At 43.0% G+C, this 24387-nt stretch overlaps 2 protein-coding genes across 4 annotated transcripts in view; one reads left to right on the top strand and one right to left on the bottom strand.

Moving 5' to 3' along the window:
• The window catches only part of LOC138967138 (nucleolar and coiled-body phosphoprotein 1-like), a 45798-nt gene that overhangs the window by 12486 nt on the left and 8925 nt on the right, over window positions 1-24387 (bottom strand). The gene's annotated exons all lie outside the window — the stretch shown is intronic.
• On the top strand, window positions 3270-23419 carry LOC138967140 (lengsin-like). Of its 2 annotated transcripts, XM_070339639.1 has the most exons (3): window positions 3270-3599; window positions 15233-15413; window positions 15824-23419. In XM_070339639.1, exons 2-3 carry the CDS (start codon window positions 15275-15277, stop codon window positions 17026-17028), a joined length of 1344 nt encoding a protein of 447 aa, XP_070195740.1. In that variant the 5' UTR covers window positions 3270-3599; window positions 15233-15274; the 3' UTR covers window positions 17029-23419. The 2 variants fall into 2 exon arrangements, with proteins under 2 accessions (XP_070195740.1, XP_070195739.1); XM_070339638.1 differs by lacking the exon at window positions 3270-3599 and having other exon boundaries at window positions 14843-15413.

Raw genomic sequence — 24387 nt, 5'->3', positions numbered from 1 at the left:
CGTCGAAGATTACTTGACCAAAATTTCAACCAATTTGGTTGAAAAATGAGGGCGTGACAGTGCCGCCTCAACTTTCACGAAAAGCCGGATATGACGTCATCAAAGACATTTATCAAAAAAATTAAAAAAACGTTCGGGGATTTCATACCCAGGAACTCTCATGTCAAATTTCATAAAGATCGGTCCAGTAGTTTAGTCTGAATCGCTCTACACACACACACACACACAGACACACACACACACACACAGACACACACACACACACAGACACACGCACATACACCACGACCCTCGTTTCGATTCCCCCTCGATGTTAAAATATTTAGTCAAAACTTGACTAAATATAAAAAGAAAGGACAAGGTACATGAGGTAAAGTTTACACAATAATGGACGATCGTGGCTTCGCCATGAACTGTACTGAGATTCACGAGCCACGCCATGATAATGTCAACATAACACCATCGAGGGATTCGCTGCCTGACGCGGCATTTTATTTTCCATAGCTAAATCCTGAAATCTAATCCATGCTTACGTCTTTTATTGTACAGACGCTAGAATTGTAAACGCTTTGACTACTAGAAACACGGAACAGCAGAGAGTGAGAGAAAGAGAGAAAGGGCCCGGCCTGACACACACACACACACGCGCGCGCACACTGACACCGGGCCGTGGCGACACACCGGCACACACACACACTGACACACACACACGGTGACATAATTATATAGTATGCACTCACAATGGCACTGACACAGTTGCGGAGGAGAAAACAAGTCGCGTAAGGCGAAACAAGTTCTACATTAAACTTTAGTCAAGCTGTCAAACTCATTTTTTCTCACCAAGACAGTAAAGCATCGTCAGTCACCTGCTCTTGGAAAAGGCAGTGAAATTAACGAGCCAGTTTAGCGCGGTGCTGGTGACGCTGAGCTACATTAAGGGTATTCAGCTGGTATTTCCTTGTTTTCACTACCTATTTTATTCATGTTTTATTACTTAGTTAGTGGAAGAATTTTTTGTAATGTATGTTTGATGGTGTATGCTTTTAATTAAGTGTTGTTGACTATGGTTGGACTGGGTGGCCGAGTGGTAACGCACTTGCGCTCGGAAGCGAGAGGTTGCGTGTTCAGGCCTGGGTCAGGCCGCAACTGATTTTCTCCCCCCTTTCCTAACCTAGGTGGTGGGTTCAAGTGCTAGTCTTTCGGATGAGACGAAAAACCGAGGTCCCTTCGTGCACACTACATTGGGGTGTGCACGTTAAAGATCCCACGATTGACAAGAGGGTCTTTCCTGGCAAAATTGTATAGGCAGAGATAAAAATGTCCATCAAATCAGTACCCGTGGGACTTGGAATAAAGTAAAAAAAATCCATCTCACACGGCATTAAGTCTCAGGAAACATGAATACACGCATGCAGGAAAAAAAAATATATGGGTAGCGCCGTATGTATGGCAGCTCGCTTTCCCCGGGGAGAAAGCAGCCCGAATTTCCATGAGGGTAACCTCACTGGACTGTAAATCTTATCCAATCCAATCCAATCCAATGAATGGTAAATGCTTGTACAGGGTGACCCAAAAAAAAGAGTACCCACACAAAACGTCATAAATTGAACAAAAATAAAGCAATCTTCATAAAATTTATTTACACACACAAGTAGCCTCTGCATGATTTCAACAGAAAATAGCGTTCTAGCTTGTCTTTCAGGAAAGTTATTCTCATTCTACAGAACATGCTCCAAATGGCCTCCCCCGGATTTAAATCCCCCAGATTTCTATCTTTGGGGGTTCCTGAAAGACAACGTCTACAGGAACAACCCACAGACAATCGCAGAACTCAAGCGAGCCATCACAACAACCATTCGCGGAATCTCGCAACAGGAGTGTGTGCGGGTGATTGATAACTTTGCGCGGCGAGTTCAAGTTTGCCTGAATCGGCGCGGAGGCCATTTGGAGCATGTTCTGTAGAATGAGCATAACTTTCCTGAAAGACAAGCTAGAACGCTAAAATTTTCTGTGCAAATCATGCAGAGGCTGCTTGTGTGTGTAAATAAATTTTATGAAGATTGCTTTATTTTTGTTCAATTTATGACGTTTTGTTTCGGTACTCTTTTTTTTGGGTCACCCTGTATAACTGTGTTTTAATTTTAAATGTGTCAAGCGCAAAGAGCATAATTGTAAAGTTATGATGTTGCGCTATATAAATGCTCATTTATTATTATTATTATTATTATTATTACTATTATTATTATTATTATTATTATTATAGCACGCTTTTCTGTATCTCTCTTCTGTTTAACTTTCTGAGCTTGTTTTTAATCCTTACATAACATATCTATATGTTTGTGGAATCAGGAATCAACAAGGAATAAGATGAAATTATTTTTAAATCGATTTCGGAAATTGTATTTTAATCATAATTTTCATATTTTTAATTTTCTGAGCTTGTTTTGAATCCAAATATAACATATTTATATGTTTTTGGAATCAGAAAATAATGAAGAATACAATGACATTATGTTTTGGTCGTTGTATACAAAAACAATTTTAATTTCAATTTTCAGATTTTTAATGACCAAACTCATTAATTAATGTTTAAGCCTCCAAGCTGAAATGCAATACCAAAGTCCGGGCTGAGTCGAAGATAGCTTGACCAAAATTTCAATCAATTTGATTTGAAAATGTGGGCGTGACAGTGCCGCCTCAACTTTCACAAAAAGCCGGATATGACGTCATCAGTGATATTTATCCAAAAAAAGGAAAAAACCGTCAAGGGATATTATACCAAGGAACTCTCATGTGAAGTTTCATTAAGATCGGTCGTGTAGTTGTATTGGAATCGTTCTACACACACACACACACCACAACCCTTGTCTCGATTCCCCGTCCATGTTAAAACACTGATTTAGTCAAAACTTGACTAAATGTAAAAATAGGAGCTTAGACGGACGGACATGCACAAACGTAGATAGCATTCCAATATCTTTTAATTTGTGTGTACATAATTATATACGTCAAACTGTCAAGTGAGTTCTATTAATAGCTGCTTTGGATGCTAATGAGAACTGAAGCCGCGAGTACATCAGAATTAAGCCAGTATTGAAGCGACCTTGACTTATCGCAGACAGTTGAATTGCGTCCAGAGTGGCAAACAAAGCGAGGCTACAAATCATCAAAAGAATCGCCAAGTGAAAGTTCCTTATTGTATAATAACTTTTTAATAGCGAGCCGCGGACACCAAAGCTGCTCAACAAAAGGTTTCACTAACGATGCATAGCAGGACTCGTCTCGGTAAAACCAAGGAATTGTTGTCCCAACTATCAGTATAGAAGGTCAATATAGTGCCGTATCTCCGAGACTAAAAGGAATTTTAGAATGAGCAAGTTTGACCAAGGATCGAACCGCACGTGAAACCATCCCGCTGACAAGTTCAGCATTTTATTTCAAGTGCCTACGGTTTTTGCCAACTCTCAGCTGAAACAATCACAGCCCGCATACTCAAGTTACGCTGGCCAGTTTGGCATTTCGTTTGTAGCCTACGTCTGTGGGAACACAGAGAACGCTGTCTGTCTGCTGCTGGATCTGATTAACAATACTGACGGTAGGTAAGTTGAGATTTTGACTCTTTGCATCCTGTCAGTATCTTACTTGCAGAATGCCAGTGATTCCACTTTCAAAAGGTGAATCAGTGCTGTTTCTTGAAGTCTCAAGTGTGGGAGGTCAGTGCTGGAATCAAGGCGTGAAAACAACACAGCTAGAATGACGCCCCAGAAACTGTGCAGGGGCACAGCTGCTCTCTCTTGTGCTTGTGTGTGTGTGTGTGTGTTTGTGTGTGTACAAAAGCAAAACGAATGTAAACAAATCTCAGCCAGTCTTGCAGGCCGTCGATAAGTACGTGAGAGTTTTGGGATTCAAGCTCATCTGTAAAACTTTCCGGGTGGAGCACACTGCACAAACTGAGCAAACGAGCGTTATAAAGAAGGCTGTCTGAAACTATCTGGGGCTGAAACACGGAGTTTACGCCTGTGTGGGAGCTCTTGGCTAGCTTGTCGCAAGTTGAGTAAGTTCCTGTTGCATTTATTGTCGCAGAATCCGCTATCGCAGCTAGTTTGATGCAAAATCTGTTGTCTGTCGCAAAAAAAATGCGACGCCGGAGTACATTCCAAAAGCCTGGACATACACACACACTGTGACACACCCTGGAGTATCGTCTCTATCTGAAAAAAAATTGACTATTTAATGTAAAAATGAATGCAGCTCTTCCTTCGAGCAAACAACACAGAGTGATATTTTATTTGTTGACATTAGGCTGTCATGTGTGTCAGTGTATAAGAAGAATCAACTGACTCAGTGAGTTATGTGAGCGTTATTCACACAGCAGTATGCTGATGTCAAGTGTTGCCAATGGCATGTGGTATGAGGGCCCCAAAGGGGGGAGGGGGGGGGGGTATCATCACGATCACGGGAAGGGAAATTTTAGCTTTCACGATCACAGTTACCTTGATTTTTGTTTTCACGATCACGAACACCAGTGGCAAATCACGGTCACGGTAAAAGTTGCATGAACAGAAAGCATGTGTCAAAGTAAACACAACCACACAGTAATTCGCTCCTCAGGATCTATTGTTTATTCAACACAAAGTGAGAACTGTTGCACTTTTTTATTATTATTTTTTTAGTTCTCTTTCATACACACATAGAAATACATATCATGATGTGTAATCAGTAACAAGAATGTTGTTTTGATTGTTTTCTTTCTTTCCCCCCCCCCCCCCCCCCCGGAAATTTGTTCAAAAAACGGTTAAAATCTGTGCAATCTGGTGCATTCTGGGCATCATTTTCATTCAACACACCTCCAAACTGGTGAAAACAACACTACTGTGCGCTGGCTTCATTGAGACCGGCGCCCGGTCGCGTTGCGCGATATTCACACGGATCGTTTTTGCGGAAATTTTTCAACTTCACCGGAATAAATTTGACTTTACCGGATTTTGAAAACGGCTTTATGGGATTTCCGGCAATTACCGGACTTGAAAAGTAGCATGCCGGACAAAATCCCCAACGAACATGACTTTGATCGTCTTTGACATGAGGATGAGTGACCCAAACTGGCACGTCTCCCCGCCATTGTTTCTGAATTTAACCCATTGTTGATATTAAAGTTTACAGGCGCTAAAATAAATCCAAGCTTAATGCAAAGAAGCGACAATTAGAATCTATGCCAAGCGTGTCCACGTTGCTGGGATGAAAAACACATTCAGTCTAGTTCGGTTTTGGCTACACGCAGACTCGATCTCGAGCCAGTCGAGGTCACACTGAGCAAGTGACAGCCGGACGTGGCAATGTCGACAATGTCAATGATCTCACTCAAACTCAAAGATCTTGAACAAATTTCAAGATCTTTGCCTACATTCAGAACAGTCATAGAGCAACATAGATCAACATATCTTGATATTTCGTCTTCGGAAAGACCGACCCGTAGCCTGACCTTTCCACCAAGGAAGGCATTCTCGCCGCCTGCTTTGGTCTGGCTTGAATCAAACACTGTACATAAAGTTCGATGACAGTACCGCTGCACGCCATTTTTGATCTTCGAATTCGAATTTGACTGAATGCACTCAAAACTTTTGCACGAAGCCCTTCCATTGGATGAAGTTTGGCAGACTTTTGCAATTTGCCTTCTGATTGGATCTCTTTTTTTGTGTGATTGGTTCTCTTAAAGGGAAGCAATCGCTGTCAAAATCATATTTCTGAATGTGTTGTTGCTTCCCTTCAATCGGGATTGGCTCCTTGACGAATAGAGGATCATAGAGTGATACAGCTGTGAAAAATGTACGTTGAAAATAAAATGCTTTGCAATAATGCCCATCACGATCACGAAAACAAATGACGATCACGATCACGAGACTTGATTTTTTTGTCATCACGGATCACGGGCAAAGTCCCATCACGATCACAGAAATGGAAATTTCGGCAATCACGGTCACAGAAAGGTCAAAAAACGCCAATCACGATCACGATTTTAAACCCTTTGGGTCTGGTATGAATGGAAAACATAACTGAGGCATGTCAATCTAATGGAGATATCCGATGTTTTCGTGCAACTGCATGACTTGAAGAGAAAGGGACGGAGGTGAGAGAGAGAGAGAGACAATGACAATGACAATGACAATTCTTTATTTAACGAGGGTAGTAGATTAAGCAGTGGTCTGCTTTTTTACATCCAGCCCTCGCCCTAAAGAGGGACTAACTACAAAAATGAAATAAAAATACAAGATAAAAAATAGAAAATAGAAAAACTAAAATTCTACATTTTAACAGATAACTAAAATGAAAACACATTATACATATGTACACAAAATGCATTGCATTGAGGTAAATTGCGAGTTGATTGATGTGAATTAAGTGGTATAGTGCAGCTTGCACTTTCTCAACATCATGCTCTAATCCATACATTACATTTTAAAGAAAATCAATCAACAAGCAAGACATTGCTAAGATCATCACACATCCAAATACATGTAGTGGTTTGTTTGTTAGTCCCTTCATTCGAAAAGGGTTTGTGTACATTATACCAATAAAGAGGAGAGGGGCATGTTTAATACAAAAATTGAATACCATTTAAGACAAATATCCTTTACTTTGACTTCATTACATAAGACAAATATCTGCTTTTAAAACTATCAGTGCTGGTAGTTTGCCTCAGGAATGTTGGAAGAGAGTTCCAGAGACTGCTACCTGAATACACTAAACTGGACTTAAACAGGTCAATCCGAGGAACAGGAGTGTTTAATCTCATAAATTGACGTGAATTCCTCATGGTAAATTTTGAACGTAAAGTTTCAGGTACACATCCAGTGATAATTTTGCTCATAAGGGTACATTTATTATAGCCAAGTCTTGCCTTCAGAGGGAGAATGCCTAAGTTTATATAGTCTAATTCATTCAGGGTTGTTTTCTTTAATAAGACTACTTTCAACGCTCGTTTGTGTAATCTAATTATAGGTTTTAGTGAATTATCACTTGCCGAATCCCATAAGGTTGATGCGTAATCAATAACAGATTGAATATGGGCATTAAAGAATAACTTCCTGGCTTCCAAATTCAGGAAGTGCTTGATTCTAGATAAGAGATATACTTTCTTGGACATGACTTTAGAAAGTTGTTCAATGTGGTGTGACCATGACAGGTTAATATCGATGGTCTCCCCCAACACTTTATGATGGTTGACTGTTGAAACAATTTCATCATTGACAATTAAATCGGGAAACGTGGAGATTATGTTCTGTCGTTTTTGTCTAGTTGTTATTATCATGCATTTAGTTTTTTGGGGGTTCAGGGACATATGATTTAGCTCAGTCCATGCACTCAGCTGGTTTAAACTTTCTTGCAGTGATTCAGATAAACGATTTAAATTGGTGTCACTGGAGTGTATGGTAGTGTCATCTGCAAAAAGTTCACACAAGTTTTTAATATGAAGGGGCAGGTCATTTATGTATATGGAGAAAAGTAGAGGGCCTAAAACTGACCCTTGTGGTACCCCATGCCGTACAGCCTGCATACTTGATGCCGAGGCGTTCGCATGCACACTTTGTTGCCTGTTGCTTAGAAAAGAACAAATGAGGTTAACTGAGTCAGTCCCGAGGCCATATAATTTGAGTTTTCTGAGTAACAACTTGTGATCAATTACATCAAAAGCTTTAGCAAAGTCTACAAATACAGCACCACAAAATTCATTTTCGTTTATCTTGTTCAACCAATGATCAACAAGAGAGATTAAGGCAGTGTGACACGAGTGATTAGCCCTAAAGCCAGACTGGTTAGGGTAACATAATTGATTGTGGTCAAAGTGCGCTAAAAGGTGTTTGTTTATATGTTTTTCAAGTGGGTTTGATAATACAGACAATATAGAAATCGGTCTATAGTTTGAGGGGTCTTTCTTCTCACCAGATTTAAACAAAGGAATAATTTTTGCCTGTTTGAGCGCTATTGGAAAATATTGTTTGTCTAAACAGAGATTATAAATGTAAGTGAGAGTTTCGGAAATTACCGGGGCTGATAACTTAAGAATTCTTCCATCTAATCCGTCTATCCCCCGGGTACCTGTTTGCTTTAAATGTGTGAGTGCTTGAAAGACTTCAGGCACTGTAAGCGAAGGAATATTTAATTGAGATGAAATTTCTTTTGACTTACAGAAGTCTTCCAAAACTGCCAAATTATTGAGGTTAGTTGTATCATTTATAATAACCTTTTCAGCTATTTTGGAAAAATGTGTATTTAGATCATCAGGTGTTATGTCTCTAACGCAACTTGATTTAGATGCAGAAGTTTTATTTGTGAGTTCATTTATGGCTTTCCAAATGTTCTTTGGATTTTGTTTTGAAGAAGCAAGGTCTTGAAAATATTTTCTCTTTTTTAATCGTTTTATTGAGTTTACTTTATTTCTCTGTTCTCTATACTCCTCTTCCTTGCCGATTGACTTTAAGAAGTCGCGATTATCTATGGCATCTTGTAATTCATCATCAAACCATTTCGGTTTCACTATGTGTCTGACTCTTTTAATTCTCCATGGAGCATGTTTATCATATACGTCAGTGAAGGCATTGAGCCAGTGTGTTAATGCAGCATCAGGATTCGTACAATTATAAACATCAGAGAGGGAGGAGTTACAGAGGTCGTGAAGAAATGTGTCTTCGTTGAATTTAGAAAAGGATCTGTATTTTATTGTCTTGTGACCGGCTTTTGGAATTTTTACACCCTTTCTCGACCACGTCAGACAGATAGGGAAATGATCGCTGCAACCACTGGCGGGAACACAACATTCAGCAATGTTACGTTGATCAGTGACATAAATATGATCTATCAAAGTACTTGTAGATGCTGTGACTCTTGTAGGGGTGTCTACTATCTGTTTGAGATTATAGAGGTTAAGCATATCTAGCCATAGCTTGTTCTGCTTAAGCAAATCAATATTAAAGTCTCCCAATAACATTATTTCCTTTGATTCGAGTAAAACTGCATCTAACATCTGCGTAAGATTATCCGACCAATTTGCTCTCTCTACAGGATTTCTATAACAGAAACCTATGAGGAGTGGAGGTGCTCCTTTCATTTTAACTTCTACCCACACCGACTCCACAAACTGCTCAAGGTGTGTTAATCTTGTATAGCTAACTGATTCACTTACATACAGAAGCAAGCCAGTTTCTTTACTTTGCTGTGGGTCTCTGCGTAGTATGTTATAACCAGGAATAGCTACATCGGCATCCGAAATCTGCTGAGATAATCGTGACTCTGAGAATCCAAAAATGTGAAAATTTGAACCAGAATTTAAAAGCATACTAGATACGTCATTCATTTTGTTAATTGCATGGTTAATGTTAAGGTGGCCCACACGAAGACCCTCTTTTCTGGGCCATAAATTTGGACAGCTATTCATTGTGAACATAAACAGTATTCTGGCTTTTGAACGTTAAATAGTCCGAGATATTTACTGAAATCTCTTGATCAATCTGTAACAAATTCGCAGGAACAGAGAAATGTGTCAAACAAGAAAGAATTTAGAAATACAATGTGTCAAACAATGACGTTATCAATAAGGTACAATAGTAAAATAAGGCAGAAACTCAACGTCAAGCGTAGAATAACTAGTAAAGAGACAAGTAAATATTCCGGACGACAAACTAAGTAAAACAACGAAAGCAACAATAAACAAGTAAAAAATCGAAAGGCAGATTAGCACAAGAAAACAGGAAAATAAAGAGAAAACGGTAATGTTACCGTTTATAATGATAAAGAACCAAACTAAGACAACAAAACTAATGTAATAGACTCTAAACAAGTCTAACACAGAGCACTTGTCATAGGAGTCAATGTTGACACATGTGTCGCCTAGTAACAGCAGCCGCTTTCAAAGCATATAATATGAATGGGGCGAATAGCTAGACCGTCCGAACACACTGCTGTCGCTGAAGCCTGTCCAATTAGAGGCGCACAGTAAAGAAGCAAGCACACACCGAGTCTCTGTCTCAAGCAAGACAAGAAAATGTTTCTTCTCGTCTCTTTGTTAAAGAGTTGCTGTGACAGCCTGAAGCACAGCACAGTAAAAACGAAGGTAATACAAAGATCGATCAGGAGGATAAAGGCCACGAACTCATGCTCACACCCTCACAAGGGTAATGTTCGTGCAGTAGCACAATCGTACACAAATATGCACAGTTTTACCATCACGGCAGATGACGCTAATAATGCTGTATTTTCTATTACCGCACACACACACACACACACATGTAAGAATAATCCAGAAATAGTCGTCACACCCATGAAATTCACTCCACTTGACTAATTACACAAGTGTACACCTATCCGAGTTGTAGTAGCTCTGGTAGTTGGGGGGTGGGAAACAATGTTGAAGATGTGTGGGCATGGGACCGTATGCACGGTGGGGTGGTACTGAGTTTCCGTGTGTCTGAAGCAGGTATGGTGGAGGAAGCATGTCACGCGGGGGTGACTGGGGGGGTGCGTAGTGCCAGACGTAGGGAGGCATAGGATAGGGTCTGACTGCCTGCTTGGACTGGCTGTAGTGCGGGTCGCTGGAATGGTGCAGTGTGGAGACGTCGTTGGTCCGCTGCTCATAAGATGGGGGAGTGTTACGCTGTTCTTGGTGAGGGAGTGGGTGGGGGTGGCGTAGAGGGCTGGTACGCAACATATGCCCCGGTCCCTGGTCATGTTGGCGACTCGGCTGTCCTGTTCCGTGATGAGTCTGCTGGTTGCGGTGTTCGTCACGGCTTGGCAGTGAATGCTCAGGGGGGGTCGGCAACAACGGCCCCCTTCGCTTTGAAGTTACCGCAGGCTGGCCAGCATACTTCAGGTTACAGGCAAGGCGGACGGTACCCTGCCGACTCGGGTGAAGGGCGTCCCTGTAGAGGGCCTTGCGGGGGGCGCCACTGGCTGTGAGGAAGGTGTCGGTATGGTCGGTGAACCCCACACTCTCTCTCACACAACTCCTTTCCAGGGAGTGATTTGAGGCCGTGACCGTCTTCCTCAGTTCGTGCTCACCCTTGGGTGGAACAATAGAAGATGCCTGTATAATTGCTGCAGGGAATACTTTCTTCATTAGTTTGAAAAGTCGGGACCACACTGCCTCTGTGATTGTGTTATGTCGGCACGTGTTGACCCCGATGTGGACAATTACTCGTTGAACTTGTTTGGACTGTGGGATGTTGGCCAACCAGTGCGTCAAATCGTCAACACAGAGACCTGACACACTGAGGTTTTGCGATACTCTCTCCGGAAACATGAGTTCTGGCCTAACTGGTCTCATCACCGAGTCCCCGAGCAGCACACGAGTGGTTGAAGAAGCCACTCGGAACTCGGCCAGCTGTTGTCGCGGAGTTAAGTTTTCAGAAGATAGATTTGTCAGAGATTCCACTGTGGCAGTTTGTTTCCTGATTGTAGCGTGCACAGGAGCAGGCTTCTTAGGAGCAGTGCAGGCGGGGCCGCCACCACTGTTTCCGCTCACACTGACGTGGACCCGGTCCGCCTGCTTTACCGCATCAGCCACCAGGGCGACGAACCGGTTCGATGTGGTAACATTGTAGGCTGGACTACTCTCCTCTTGCTGGCAGGCTTGGATTGAGTCAGACTGAGTACTAGCTTGAGTGTGTGCCTTTGAGGTTACGGATTTCTTTAAGTCACCAACTTGAGACCTAAGGTCACTGTTGACCTTGTTTAGAGTGTTGACTGTGGTCTCAAGCTGGATCACTCTTTCCTTTAGTTTATCAATCTGTACTTTTATATGAAGTTAAGTTCATTTTTCACTTGTTGTTTGGTGTTTTCGATGCTGGACACATTGTCAGGTGCATGTCTTGCTGGAACCATCGACAACACTACACACCTTGTGACGTAGGCGCCTTAACTGTTTCTGTACTGTCCGAAGGGAGAACGGGTGGCTGATGATAACTCTACGGTTTGTTCTTGCGCGTCGAGCTTTTTTCTTGAGTGGTTGGGTGGTCTTTGGGTGGCCGCTCCCATCATCCACGATGAGACCGTCGTCGTCAGAAGGGGAAGGCGCATCATTTTGTTTCGCGGACTCCACAGAAGAAGCAGCTTCCACGCTCGGTTGCATTTGGGGGGAGGGGACTGGGGAGGGCGCATCACTTTCTTTCTCAGATTCGACAGAAGAAGCAGTTTCCACGCTCGATTGCATTTTGGGGGATGGGACTGAGGAGTCAGTCACTGCAGATGCAGTGTCGACCGTCACACTCGACTGCATTAAGGGGGAGGGGTCCGAATCGGCAATCGTATAAGAAGATTGGCCTGAGGGATTTGGGGTTGAGGGACAGGCAGGTAGGAATGTGGGAGAAGAGGTCGAGCTCTGTTCAGTTTGGGGAAGAACAGGTGTCACTGTGCCTTCGGGGCTTATGTCACATGAGTCAGTGAGTGCTGCAGTAGAGGGGGGCGGAGTGTAAGAGTTGTCCAATGAAGGTGCAAGAGCGAGCTCAGAGTCTTCATTAATACTCTCGAGTGAGGCATTGTCGGGACCGAGAGATTTCAGACGCCGAGACGCTCTTGCAGGTTTAGTGGTCGCGGTTTGACCTGAAGAGGCGTTGGAGGCGTGTGAAGTGGGTGGGAGGCGCATAGTTGACAGCTTCTCCGTCATCGACGCTTTTCTGTTGGCTGCATCGAGGGCAGACACAGCCTTGATGCAGGAAACAATGGCATCGAATTCCTCGTCTCGCCATACATTACACTTGGTCCCTTGCACCAGAACTGTGCCTGTCGTGTAATAGAGGGTGACGGTGATGCATTTAATGCCGTCACGCCTTACCTGTACTTTGGTCCGAAACAGCTCCGAAGGCAGTACACGTTGGTCTTCCAGAACTGTCTATAACACTTAGCTTACGGGTAGGGTTGTCGGCTTCGTCCACCCAGTCAACATAAAAACCAGGCTTGCTACGAATGTCACATCCATATCGTTTATATAAAATCTGTCTTGTGAGTGCGAGTAACTCTAAAGGTACTGTAAAAGTTAGCTGATTTGGGTCCCTTTTGATGTCCACACTGGGGACCCAGTCCTGCGAGTTACAAGTGTGCAGGGCCATGGGACTAAGCTGCAGAGAGAGAGAGAGAGAGAGAGAGAGAGTGTGTGTGTGTGCGTGTGTGTCTGAGAAAAAAACAAACTTGTTTTGAGTTTGTATCACGTGTTAAGCATACAGTAGGCAATGCTATGCTGTTTTGACATCGACCGTTAGTGCTTATCAGTTGTCAAGTGAAACAGATGTTCCGTTACGATAATTGATTGTATCTCGTTTATAATAATAATAATAATAATAATAATAATAATAATAATAATAATAATAAATGAGCATTTATATTGCGCAACATCATAAATTTACAATTAATTAGCTCTTTCGCTTGACGCATTTAAAATTAAAACACAGTTATACAAGCATTTACATCTACATTCATAGTCAGCAACGCTTAATTAAAAGCATACACCATCAAACATATACAAAAGATTCTTCCACTAACTAAGTAATAAAAACATGAATAAAATAGGTAGTGAATAAAATAGGTAGTTTCAATCCGGCTGAACCAGCAAAGCTCCCCCCCTCTCTCTCTCCGTAGGTTTGTGAGTCAGTGTGTTTGTGTGTGTGTGTGTGAGTGTCTGTGCCTATCACGTGTGTTTGTGTGTGCGTCTCTCTCTCTCTCTCTCTCTCTCTCTCTCTCTCTCTCTCTCGTCTCTCTCTCTCTCTCTCTCTCTCTCCCGAGTCTCGCTCGAGTCTCTTTCTCTCTCTCTCTCTCTCTCTCCATCCCTGCTCCTCTATCAACCTACTGAATGGAATGTATTTGCACACTGATTCACCTATACTTTCACTGTTACTTCGATCAACATCAAAATGGAGAGCAAAAGTTACAGTGAAAAGCCCTCTGAAGGCAGAGCTGTCAGGAGAGATAATGGTGTTCAGTCATCGATGGTGTTTTTGTGCGCGTTTTTTTTCCCCCGCGTTAAAGTTTGCATGCAACCATCCAACATGATTTCGTTAGAGCAGGGACCTATATTAGATATATAGGTCTATGGTTAGAGTATGAGCGGCGCATGTTTTGTCTTTTAGATACACATTCTCTCTCTCTCTCTCTCTCTCTCTCTCTCTCTCTCTCTCCGTACGTATGTGAGTCAGTGTGTGTGTATGTGTGTGTGCGGACGTGTGTGTATATGTGTATGTGCGTGCGTGCGTGTGTGTGTGCGCGTGTGAGAGTGTGCGCGCGTGCATGACTCTGTGTGTGCTCATGAATGAGGGCCCGCGTGAGACCGAGAGGTTGGGGAGGGGGTCTCATTTTTCTTCCTCGCACGCCAAAATGGCAAATAAATGACACACAAAAACAACAACAAAACAGAAGCTTAATCGAAGGGTCTTGAGACTCTACTCATTTAGTAATCAGTTGAAAATACGAATTGCATTTTTTTCCCGCCTATCTTTCTTACTTTCTTTCGTTCACACACACACACACACACACACACTGACATATACACACCGTGCATACACACTCACACACTGCGACACACACACACTGACACACACACACCGCGTGCACACATACACACAAACACCGCTTACACACACACACACACGGCACACACACACACTATCGTTCACGGTACTCATGCACACACTGCTATACTCACCTACCGGATATTGTAATACAATGTTAATGTTCTCATAATAAGGTACATATCATGATGAACATACTTTCATTTTGCGACACTTTCTTGTCCGGGACAAGAGTCCAGAGAGATTCGAGTTGGGTCTTGGTATTGAGAATGGTTGACTCGCAATCTGTCCATCTTACCGGCACGGTTGGCCTAGTGGTAAGGCGTCCGCCCCGTGATCGGGAGGTCGTGGGTTCAAACATCCCCGGCCGGGTCATACCAAAGACTTTAAAATTGGCAATCTAGTGGCTGCTCCGCCTGGTGTCTGGCATTATGGAGTTAGTGCTGGGACTCAGGTTGGTCCGGTGTCAGAATAATGTGACTGGGTGAGACATGAAGCCTGTGCTGCGACTTCTGTCTTGTGTGTGTCAAAGCAGCACGTACCGCCCTGATATGGCCCTTCGTGGTCGGCTGGGCGTTAAACAAACAAACACACTGTCCATCTTGACGGCAGTTGTTCAAAAGATACCTTTGCAGGACTTTCCCATCGAAACTCAACTGACAGCTATAACGGGACTGTTTCAGGTGTCAGCATATACCACGAGCATCTCAGAAAAGTCCAGGAGAATGGGGGAGAAGCCAGATGTGACCAAGTTTGACTACCTGCAGTGCTCCATACCCGACATTCACGGGGTACCACGAGGGCGGGTGGTTCCCAGGCATCTCATCCCGCGTGTGCTACGTGATGGCTTCGGCCTCTTTCAGGGTGAGATTATAAACCTATAGATAATCTCTTGGTAAAACAGTGTCCAAAATTCAAAGGAAGCTTTGGCAAGGTATCAAACTTTGCAGGTGGGAAGAACCGTGGCAGTGTGTTAAAACTGTGACAAAATAGTGATCACACTGACTTAAAATTCGATTCATTCCTAAACTTTATGTACATGTTTAAAGGACACAAGCTTCAGGGCGGACTGCTCACCAAAAGAATTGACTTGAACGAAATAGGCCTCGCATGCGAGTCTACGTGTGGCGGGCCAATATGCATGGCTACAATATTGAAAGGGATTTTGTTTTTCTGTGTGTGTGGGTGTGTTTTTTTTTGTTTGCTTTGTTGTACCAAGGTACCTGTCCGTGTCTCACAGAGTTACTGAAGCCACTTTTATCTTGTGCTTGCAGGTATCGGCAACTTCGGAATGAACATGGAAATACCCTACGACATCGAGGAGTATGCTTCCACGCACTATGCCAACGGCATCATCATGCCGCTCCCCGACACAGCCTTTGAGATGAAGTGGAGCTCCACACCCAAGAGGAGGATCGGCCACGCAATAAGCTCTCTGCTCTTCAGCAACGGCGAGCAGGACCCCGTGTGTTCGCGCCACACAGCGCAGCGTCAGATTGACAGGCTGAAGAAGATGGGCATGAAGATCAAGTCGGCCTATGAGATGGAGTTCATGGTCTTCGAGAGTGAGGACGCCTCCAAGCCCATGGGGGGCGGTAAGAAGCAGTACGGGAACATGGAGCTTCTGGACGAGAACCTCGACTTCTTTCTGGACCTGATGGACACGCTTCGCGACTCCGGGCTGCCCGTGGAGTTCTTCAACAACGAGTTTGACGAAGGGCAGTACGAGATAACCATGGAGCCGAGGACTGGGATTGAAGCCGCGGATGCCGTTTTTCTGGCGCGCTATGGCATACGGGCTTTCAGCCGAAGACGCGGTTACAACTCCACCTTCATGGCTCGCCCTGCCTATCCTCAAAACGCCAACGGCTTTCACCTCAACCACTCTCTGTGGACCAAGGACGGCAAGGACGTCTTCTTTGACGAAGCAGACCCCCAGAGACTGTCGGTGTTTGCTCGGCAGTGGATTGCTGGCCTGCTGCACCACACTCCGGGTCTCTGCGCTCTCTTCTCCCCCACGGTCAACTGTTACCAGCGATTCAGCTCCGGCCTGGCGCCCAATACAGTTTACTGGAACATAGACGATCGTACGTGCACCTTCCGGGCTAAGACCAGCAGCACAGGAGCTTACCTGGAGAATCGTCTTCCCTCCTCTGCTTGCAACCCTTACCTTACACTTTCCGCCACCATCGCTGCAGGCCTAGACGGTGTGGAGAGAAAACTGGAGTGCCCACAACCCGGCCCCCCGAAGGAGGGGGAGAAAGCTGGACCGGTGATACCAAAGACCCTGGATGAGGCCCTGGACTGTCTGAACAAAGACACGGTGCTGAAAGAAGCGGTGGGGGCCAAGGTTGTCGACTACTTCACCCTGCTCAAGCGACAGTTTGAGATCAAACATTTTGAGAACAACGCCACGCCCGACATGAGCAAGGCGGAGAGGATCGAGATTGAGAGGAAATATTACATGCCCTACCTATGATTCAGCTCATGTGACGCTTTTTTTTTATACAAATGTTGTATACAACTAGATAGAAGTTCATTTACATGCATATATATTTCATATATTCATACATATAATGGAACCCCCTTTTTAAGACCTCGAAAACATGAGAGTAAAATATCAGGGATTATGAACAGGAAATCTCAGATAACATGATCTTAAAAGGGAGGGAGTCTTCAATTTGGGATTCTTAAAAGGGGGTTCCATTGTATAATGTATTTACACATTTGTTCACATTTGTTTTAGTGACCTCCAATCGAAGAGATGACTTCCCTTTTTCTAAGACCTTGCTTTGTGTATGATTAACATCTACAAAATTGACCTCCACTTTGAAGACTTTCTTTTGAGACCTATGCTTTGCCTTTGACGGTGTAACACGAAATTTTTACTCCACAAAAAATTTACTCCGGAGTAAATATTTCGTACGAAATTCTTACTCCGAGTACACTTTTCGTACGAGAAAAAAACTCCCCAAGGCACTAAAAAATTACTCCCTCCACGAAATTTTTACTCCCCATTTTGTTTACTTCCAGTAAAAATCTCGTACCCAAAAATGGGATGCGGGCGAAGGGATAATGCCAATACGTGATCTCGCGCACACGAATGCGCTACCCTCCTTCCACCCCTTCCACCACCAAGACTAACAGGGGACAAGGGAGTAAAAATTTCGTACATCTGGCATGGGAAGTTAAATTGCTCGTGTTGGGGTGAAGTAATTTATTCGTTATTTAATTATCAGGAGAGTAACATTTTTGTACGAAATATTTACTCGGAACTCACCTTTCTTGGGGAGTAATTTTCTCGTGCAATGGGGGAGTGCTTTTTTAGTAAAGGGAGTAACTTTTTCGTACGAAATGTTTACTCCGGAGTAAAAATTTCGTGGGAGTAATTTTCTCGTGTTACAACCGTCCTAAAAAGTGGGTTCATCAATACTTGTTCTTCTTATATTATATACAAGTATATACATGTATGCGTCTCAGTGAGTGCCTTTTTATATAGCTGCAACTCTACAAGCTATGCTGCTATATATAATTCTCATGTGTGTGCCTTTTTGCAAAATTGCATGAAATAGAGATCAAATTATACACATACATTTTTTTTTATTCATATAAAAAGTATAAGCAACAATTTTGAATTTGCATGGTGCTAAATACTGCCGGCGGTTGTTGTTTTTACAGTGGGAATGTTCTTGGGGGATGAGGGTTGGATGGAGTGGAGAGATGGGATGGAGTAGAAACAGTGGGAGGACAGCAGTGTTGTTCTAAGCCTCAGAAGACAAGAGGTCAGCTGGACCTGCAGGATTGTGATCGACAAGAAGAAGAAGGACCTGCAGGATTGACAGTAGGTATATAGGTCCAAATGTCCTGGCTTTGGCCGCTTGGTAGAAAAATTGATGGTCAGAAGACCTGACGCCTACTTGTCAACACTATCCGAGGGTTGACCGGCCAGAAGTCAGACCAGTGCGTCAGATCATAAAAGTGTACCAAAGACCGAGGCCTGCAACATCGCTGGGACATTTAAATGTTAATGAGAATTAATGCGGGTGAAAGAGAGAAAGCCAGCATGAATGAGATGCAAGTGTGTTGAACAACTTGATGTCACCATTATGCCATGACAAAATCATGTCAGGAAAAGAAAGACAGCTTTGAATGACACAGCGAATCATGGCAGGAAACAAATACAAGCTATATAATTTAACCAGATTTTTACTGCATGTTATTTTGTATTCACCTGAAAAATCAGTTAGGCATAGTAATGAGCAGCGTTTGAATGTATGGCTGGCCGGCCATGTGTGAACAAACTTAACATCTTGAATGTTATTGAAGCGAGATATGTATCACAGTGTTTGATCACCTCCAAGTCTGGCTGGCTCTCATCGAATTTCAAAGTCACAGCAGGGTTGAGTTTTGGCCAAAGATTCAAAAATTATCATTTTCTAGAATATTTTTAAGCTAGAGCTTTGAAACTTTACACACTTCCAGAATTTGATGGCCTCAAGACATGACCCAAGGCTGCATGGTTGACTATAATCTTTCTTTCTTTATTTGGTGTTTAACGTCGTTTTCAACCGTTCAAGGTTATATCGCGACGGGTTGACTCTAATTGCAAGGTCCCAATAAGGTTGAGTTCAGGTTAAAAAATATATACAAAGGATAATCACGGAATGGAAACTGCACTACTTGATGTCACCAGTGATTTGCTTGATGATGCAGATAACGGTAAAGTGTCAGTCCTTTCCTTACTGGATTTGTCAGCTGCGTTTGATACAATTGACCACAAGATTCTGCTGAAAAGATTAGAGGATACTTTTGGAATCACTGCAACTGCATTGAAAAAGTTCGAGTCGTACATGGAAGATAGATTCCAGTCAGTTGTCATTGACGGCAGGAAATCGAAGCCTGCGCTCCTTCTGTACGGTGTTCCACAAGGATCAGTGTTGGGGCCTGTTTTATTTAGTCTATACACTCAACCAATGTCAAGCATCATGGAGGAACAAAGCTGTGATTACCACAAGTTTGCTGACGATACGCAGCTCAGAGGTTCTGAAATACCAGAAAAAGACAGTATTCTCACAGACAAGCTTGAGCAGTGTGTAGAGAAAGTAGCCTAAAAGAGTGGATGCTGTGCAACAAACTGAAACTGAACGACAATAAGACTGAGGCCCTGAAAGTTGGTACCCGCTCCCAGTGTAGTATAGCTCCTAAGTGCTAGTCTGAGCTAGGGTAGGGGACCATGAAATAGTCTTTAAGCCTTACGTTAAAAATCTTGTGTTATATCTTGATTCACAACTTACCATGAGCAGACAAGTGAGTCACATTTGCAGTACATCCTACCTGGAGATTCGCAGAGTAGCCAAGATCAGGCGGTTTTTTTTACCAAGAAGGCTGCCACACAGCTCGTCTGTGCACGTGTTACACCTCGCATTGACTACTGCAATTCTCTCTTGGCTGGCATTTCAACTGATCAGCTATCTCGCATTCAACGAGTTCAGAGCAGTGGAGCTACGGTAATACTCCGAAAGAAGCGCAGGGATCATGTTACACCACTGCTGAATCATCTCCACTGGCTTCCAGTGCAACAGAGAATACAGTACAAGCTGGGCACTCTCGCTTTCAACTACTTTCATGGCACCCTCCCTCCTTACTTGTCATCAAAACTGACAACGTACTCTTCAAATAGGTCCCTCAGGTCCTCATCCCAGCTGCTCCTCACAGTCCCTAGAACTAAACTAAAATCAGCTGGACAAAGATCCTTCCGATTCCAAGTCCCTACACTCTGGAAGTCACTTCCCCAAGCAGTCCGCCAGTCTCCTTCACTACCATCATTTAAGATTAAACTGAAGACTCACCTGTACACATCTGCCTTTTACTAAATTGAACAAATAAAAGTAATTAGGACACTGAAGCTGTGGTGTAATGCGTGAATGTGACTTCTGAGTGAATGTGTTGAATGATAAGTTTGCTTGTTGACTGGTTGTTTTTAAACCTTCAGAGGATCATACACTCTTCAAAAAAAGTTAAGGATCGGTTGAAAAAACGGATCTAAATCTAATTATAAAAAATTGCCAAAAAATTAAACATCGACATAATAATTAAAAGATTAAAGTGTTTGAATTAACAAATGAACAATGAGTCTTGACCTAGAATTTTGTTTTGCAGGCAGAGTTATTTCCCTTTGTGGGACTTCTCAAAAGCTTCTGCATTTTGGAAGAAAAAGGGTGTTTTTTATAGCCCCATGAAATTTGCGGAACGCATGCCAGGGCAAAAGGTTGTGATGCACGTGCTACAACAGCTAGGGTCCTGGCTATGAACATCGCTCACCAGCTTGTGTTTAAAGGTTGACATGCTGACACAATTATGCACAGTAGCAACATGCCCCCAGGCAAGTGGCCCAGAAGAGGTTTGCAGTGGCTCCCTCTGTCATCATCAGACTAAAACGGAGATTCCACGCAACTGGAAGAGTGCAAGAGCGACAACGTTCTGGTCGGCCCAGAGTCACCACACAAAGAGAGGATCGCTTCATTCAGAGGCAGGCCATGCAACAAAGAATGGCTACGGCAAACAACATTAGGCAACGCCTACAAGCTACCACCAACATTGTTGTTAGTGGTCAGACGATCCGAAACCGCTTACACAACTTTGGCTTGCGTGCAAGGCGTCCAGTCCGAGGAACAACCCTGACTGCTAATCACCGAGCAGCTCGCAGAGCCTGGTGCACTCAACATGTGAGGTGGCAACGTCAGCAGTGGGCTCGGGTGTTGTTTACAGATGAGTTCCGCTTTTGCTTGGAACCTGCTGATGGTCGCATCCGAGTGTGGAGGCGTCGCGGAAAGCGCTTCGCAGAAGGCGCTGTTCTGGAACGACAGTGTTTTGGCGGAGGCTCTGTGATGGTCTGGGGAGGGATCAGCACACGTCTAAGGACACCTCTGTACCATGTAGTGGGCAACTTGACCGGTGTCCGCTACCAGAATGAGATCCTGCAACCCCTGGTCGTTCCAGCCCTCCAAGCGATCGGCCCTTGTGCGATTCTTCAGGATGACAACGCACCTCCCCATCGCTCTGCAGCTGTAAACACCTTCATCCAGCAGGCCAGGGTCAACAGGATGCTGTGGCCAGCCAACAGCCCGGACCTGAACCCCATAGAGCACATGTGGGACGAGCTTTGTCGTCGGGTACAGCAACATCACCCTCCTCCTGCCAATCTGGGTCAACTGCTGCAATGGCTCCAGCAGGAGTGGAATGGAGTTCCCAGATCATTCTTATGCAACCTGATCCACTCCATGCGCCAACGATGTGTTGAATGCCTGGCACACAACGGAGGGCACACGCGTTATTGACACTGATTGACATTGTTGTGAATTCCATTTTCGAGGGTTGTCACGTTTGACACACTCTAGATAAATTGTCGCTACTGAGTTCGATCTTTGCTTTGTTTGTCAGTACTCCTTGGTTGTTCAATTATATAATTTTTAAAAAATGAAAGAATTCGGTCTTGTCTGTTTTGTGTGGCGTGCTTGTAAAAAAGTGATCCTCAATTTTTTTGAAGAGTGTATGTTTATCTGGTTGTTGTTTATAAAAAGTTAACTAATAGTATTAATGCCTGTATTGTATGATGAATTGAATTCGATGTTTTAATGTGTATTGGGTTTAATAGTCCTAATGTATTATTATAACACGGTATGCCTGTTGTTAGTTGTTTAATTTGTTGCCCCACAGTCTGTGTTACATTTTCGTTCTGTTTTAGATCTGCACGCTTTTATGTAAGTTCTGTTTTATTGTCAGACTTTTTATGTGTAACTATGTGTCTATTACTTATCTTATGTATTTTCATCTTTTTAAAAACAACTTTTCTAGATTATCTTATATAACTATAAGTGGTCGTTGTCTATGAAGTTTTTAATTATTTTTTGTGATACTTGTATGTTATTTCCTACGAGGAAACTCTTTATATGTAAAATGTTGAATTTAATGTCTAATGTAAAGCGCCATGAGACTGCCATTTGGCGGTGAACAGTGCTATAAAAGACTTTTATTATTATTATAATCATTTTCAAGCTGGATTTGAACTTCACACACATCGATAGGGTTTGATGACCTTCAGAAAGTTACCAAGTCAAGTTGACCTTTCTTTTTCAAGGTCACAGCAGGGTCTTCTTCTTCTTCTTCTGCGTTCGTGGGCTGACACTCCCACGTACACTCGTGCTTTTTACACAAGTGGAATTTTACGTGTATGACCGTTTTTTACCCCGCCATTTAGGCAGCCATACGCCGTTTTTGGAGGAAGCATGCTGGGTATTTTCGTGTTTCTATAACCCACCGAACTCTGACATGGATTACAGGATCTTTTTTGTGCGCACTTAGTCTTGTGCTTGCATGTACACACGGGGGTGTTCGGACACCGAGGAGAGTCTGCACACAAAGTTGACTCTGAGAAATAAATCTCTCGCCGAACGTGGGGACGAACTCACACTGACAGCGGCCAACTGGATACAAATCCAGCGCGCTACCGACTGAGCTACATCCCCGCCTCACAGCAGGGTCAATTTTGGTTTAAAAAGGACATCGTCATTTGCTTGAAGGCTAAAGAGTCGATTGCTTTGAAATTTAACACGCTTCCAGTGTTCGATGACCTCTAGAAATGACCCAAGGCTGCTGGACCCTAGTAAAATGTTACGGTCAAGTAGAGGTTTTTTGTTTTTGTACATATTAGTGCAACATCGGTGTAACTGATACACGTGACAAACGAGGAAGACAAGTTGTATGAGCATTAATTTTTCTCTTCTCCTTATCAGTAGCTCTTATTGTCATAGACATAGTATGAGTTGTGACAAATTATTCTCAGTTTTAAAACACATTTATCTATTGTTAATTAATAAAAAAATTGAGTACAAATACCAGACAATCTGGAAAAATGTTTTTCTTGTTTAGTGGTGCAGAGTTTGTTCTATTCCCCCCCCCTGTTTTATGTGAATTGACAGAAAAAGTATGACCTCTACTTGCATGCAATCATTGTACACACACACACACACAGACTGTCACACACACACACTACAGTAAACACAAACAGGCCAATGGTACCGTCCTTCCCGCCTACACGGTCATGTTCACAGCTACAGATCTGCCAAAGCTTTCACATACAATAAGAGCATCATTTCCCTTGGACACATACCCAAAATTGATAGCATGTGTGCAGAGTCAAAAGAAGTTCCAGAGTCAGGCGAAGAAAGATAAGGGTTGGTGTGGACATTTTTTTTTAAGTGACGCCATCTTCCGGGTCAAAAAGTATTTGCAAAAAAACATTTTCTTTTGACACTTATAAACATGCCCTTTCAACAACCACTCAAGACTGACCAAAATCAAAGGCACTGCATTTTCCTTTTTTGTTTTACTTATTAGCGATTAGCGTCAGGTAAACTGTAGTGTGTGTGTGGTTTTTCGTGTGTTACTTATTAGGGATAAGTGTTACGTAGGTAAAGGATACTGTGTGTGTGTGTGTGTGTGTGTGAGTGTGATCTCTCTGGATGTGTGTATGTACACATGCATGTATTTGTGTGCGCCTGCGTGCATGTGTGTTCATGAGAGACAGACAGACAGAGTTGGTGATACATGCAGACTGGAGTTGACTATTCCCTATTGCTTCCCTTGGCTTTATTAGCTGCACAAATCTTCAACAGCCCCCCAAAAACACAGAATTATTGCTGGACACTTTCCATTTGAAAGGCAAATCTCCATACGTACAAACTTCAAACTGTTCATTTAAAGCAATAAATTAATATATACATAACAGTTAGGATTGTCTCCATATGAACAAACTTCAAACTTTTAATAAAGCAATAAG

This window comes from Littorina saxatilis, linkage group LG5 (genome assembly GCF_037325665.1).
Source record: "Littorina saxatilis isolate snail1 linkage group LG5, US_GU_Lsax_2.0, whole genome shotgun sequence".
In the NCBI taxonomy this organism is placed as follows: domain Eukaryota; kingdom Metazoa; phylum Mollusca; class Gastropoda; order Littorinimorpha; family Littorinidae; genus Littorina; species Littorina saxatilis.
This window is presented reverse-complemented; position numbering and strand designations above follow the sequence as displayed.

What these genes read in the sequence shown, in the direction of transcription:
- LOC138967140 (XM_070339638.1), top strand. Translation starts at nt 15,041, where the DNA reads ATGAAGCCTGTGCTGCGACTTCTGTCTTGTGTGTGTCAAAGCAGCACG. An exon ending in TGGCTTCGGCCTCTTTCAGG is followed by an intron (nt 15,414 to 15,823) that starts GTGAGATTATAA and finishes TTGTGCTTGCAG; the next exon opens with GTATCGGCAACTTCGGAATG.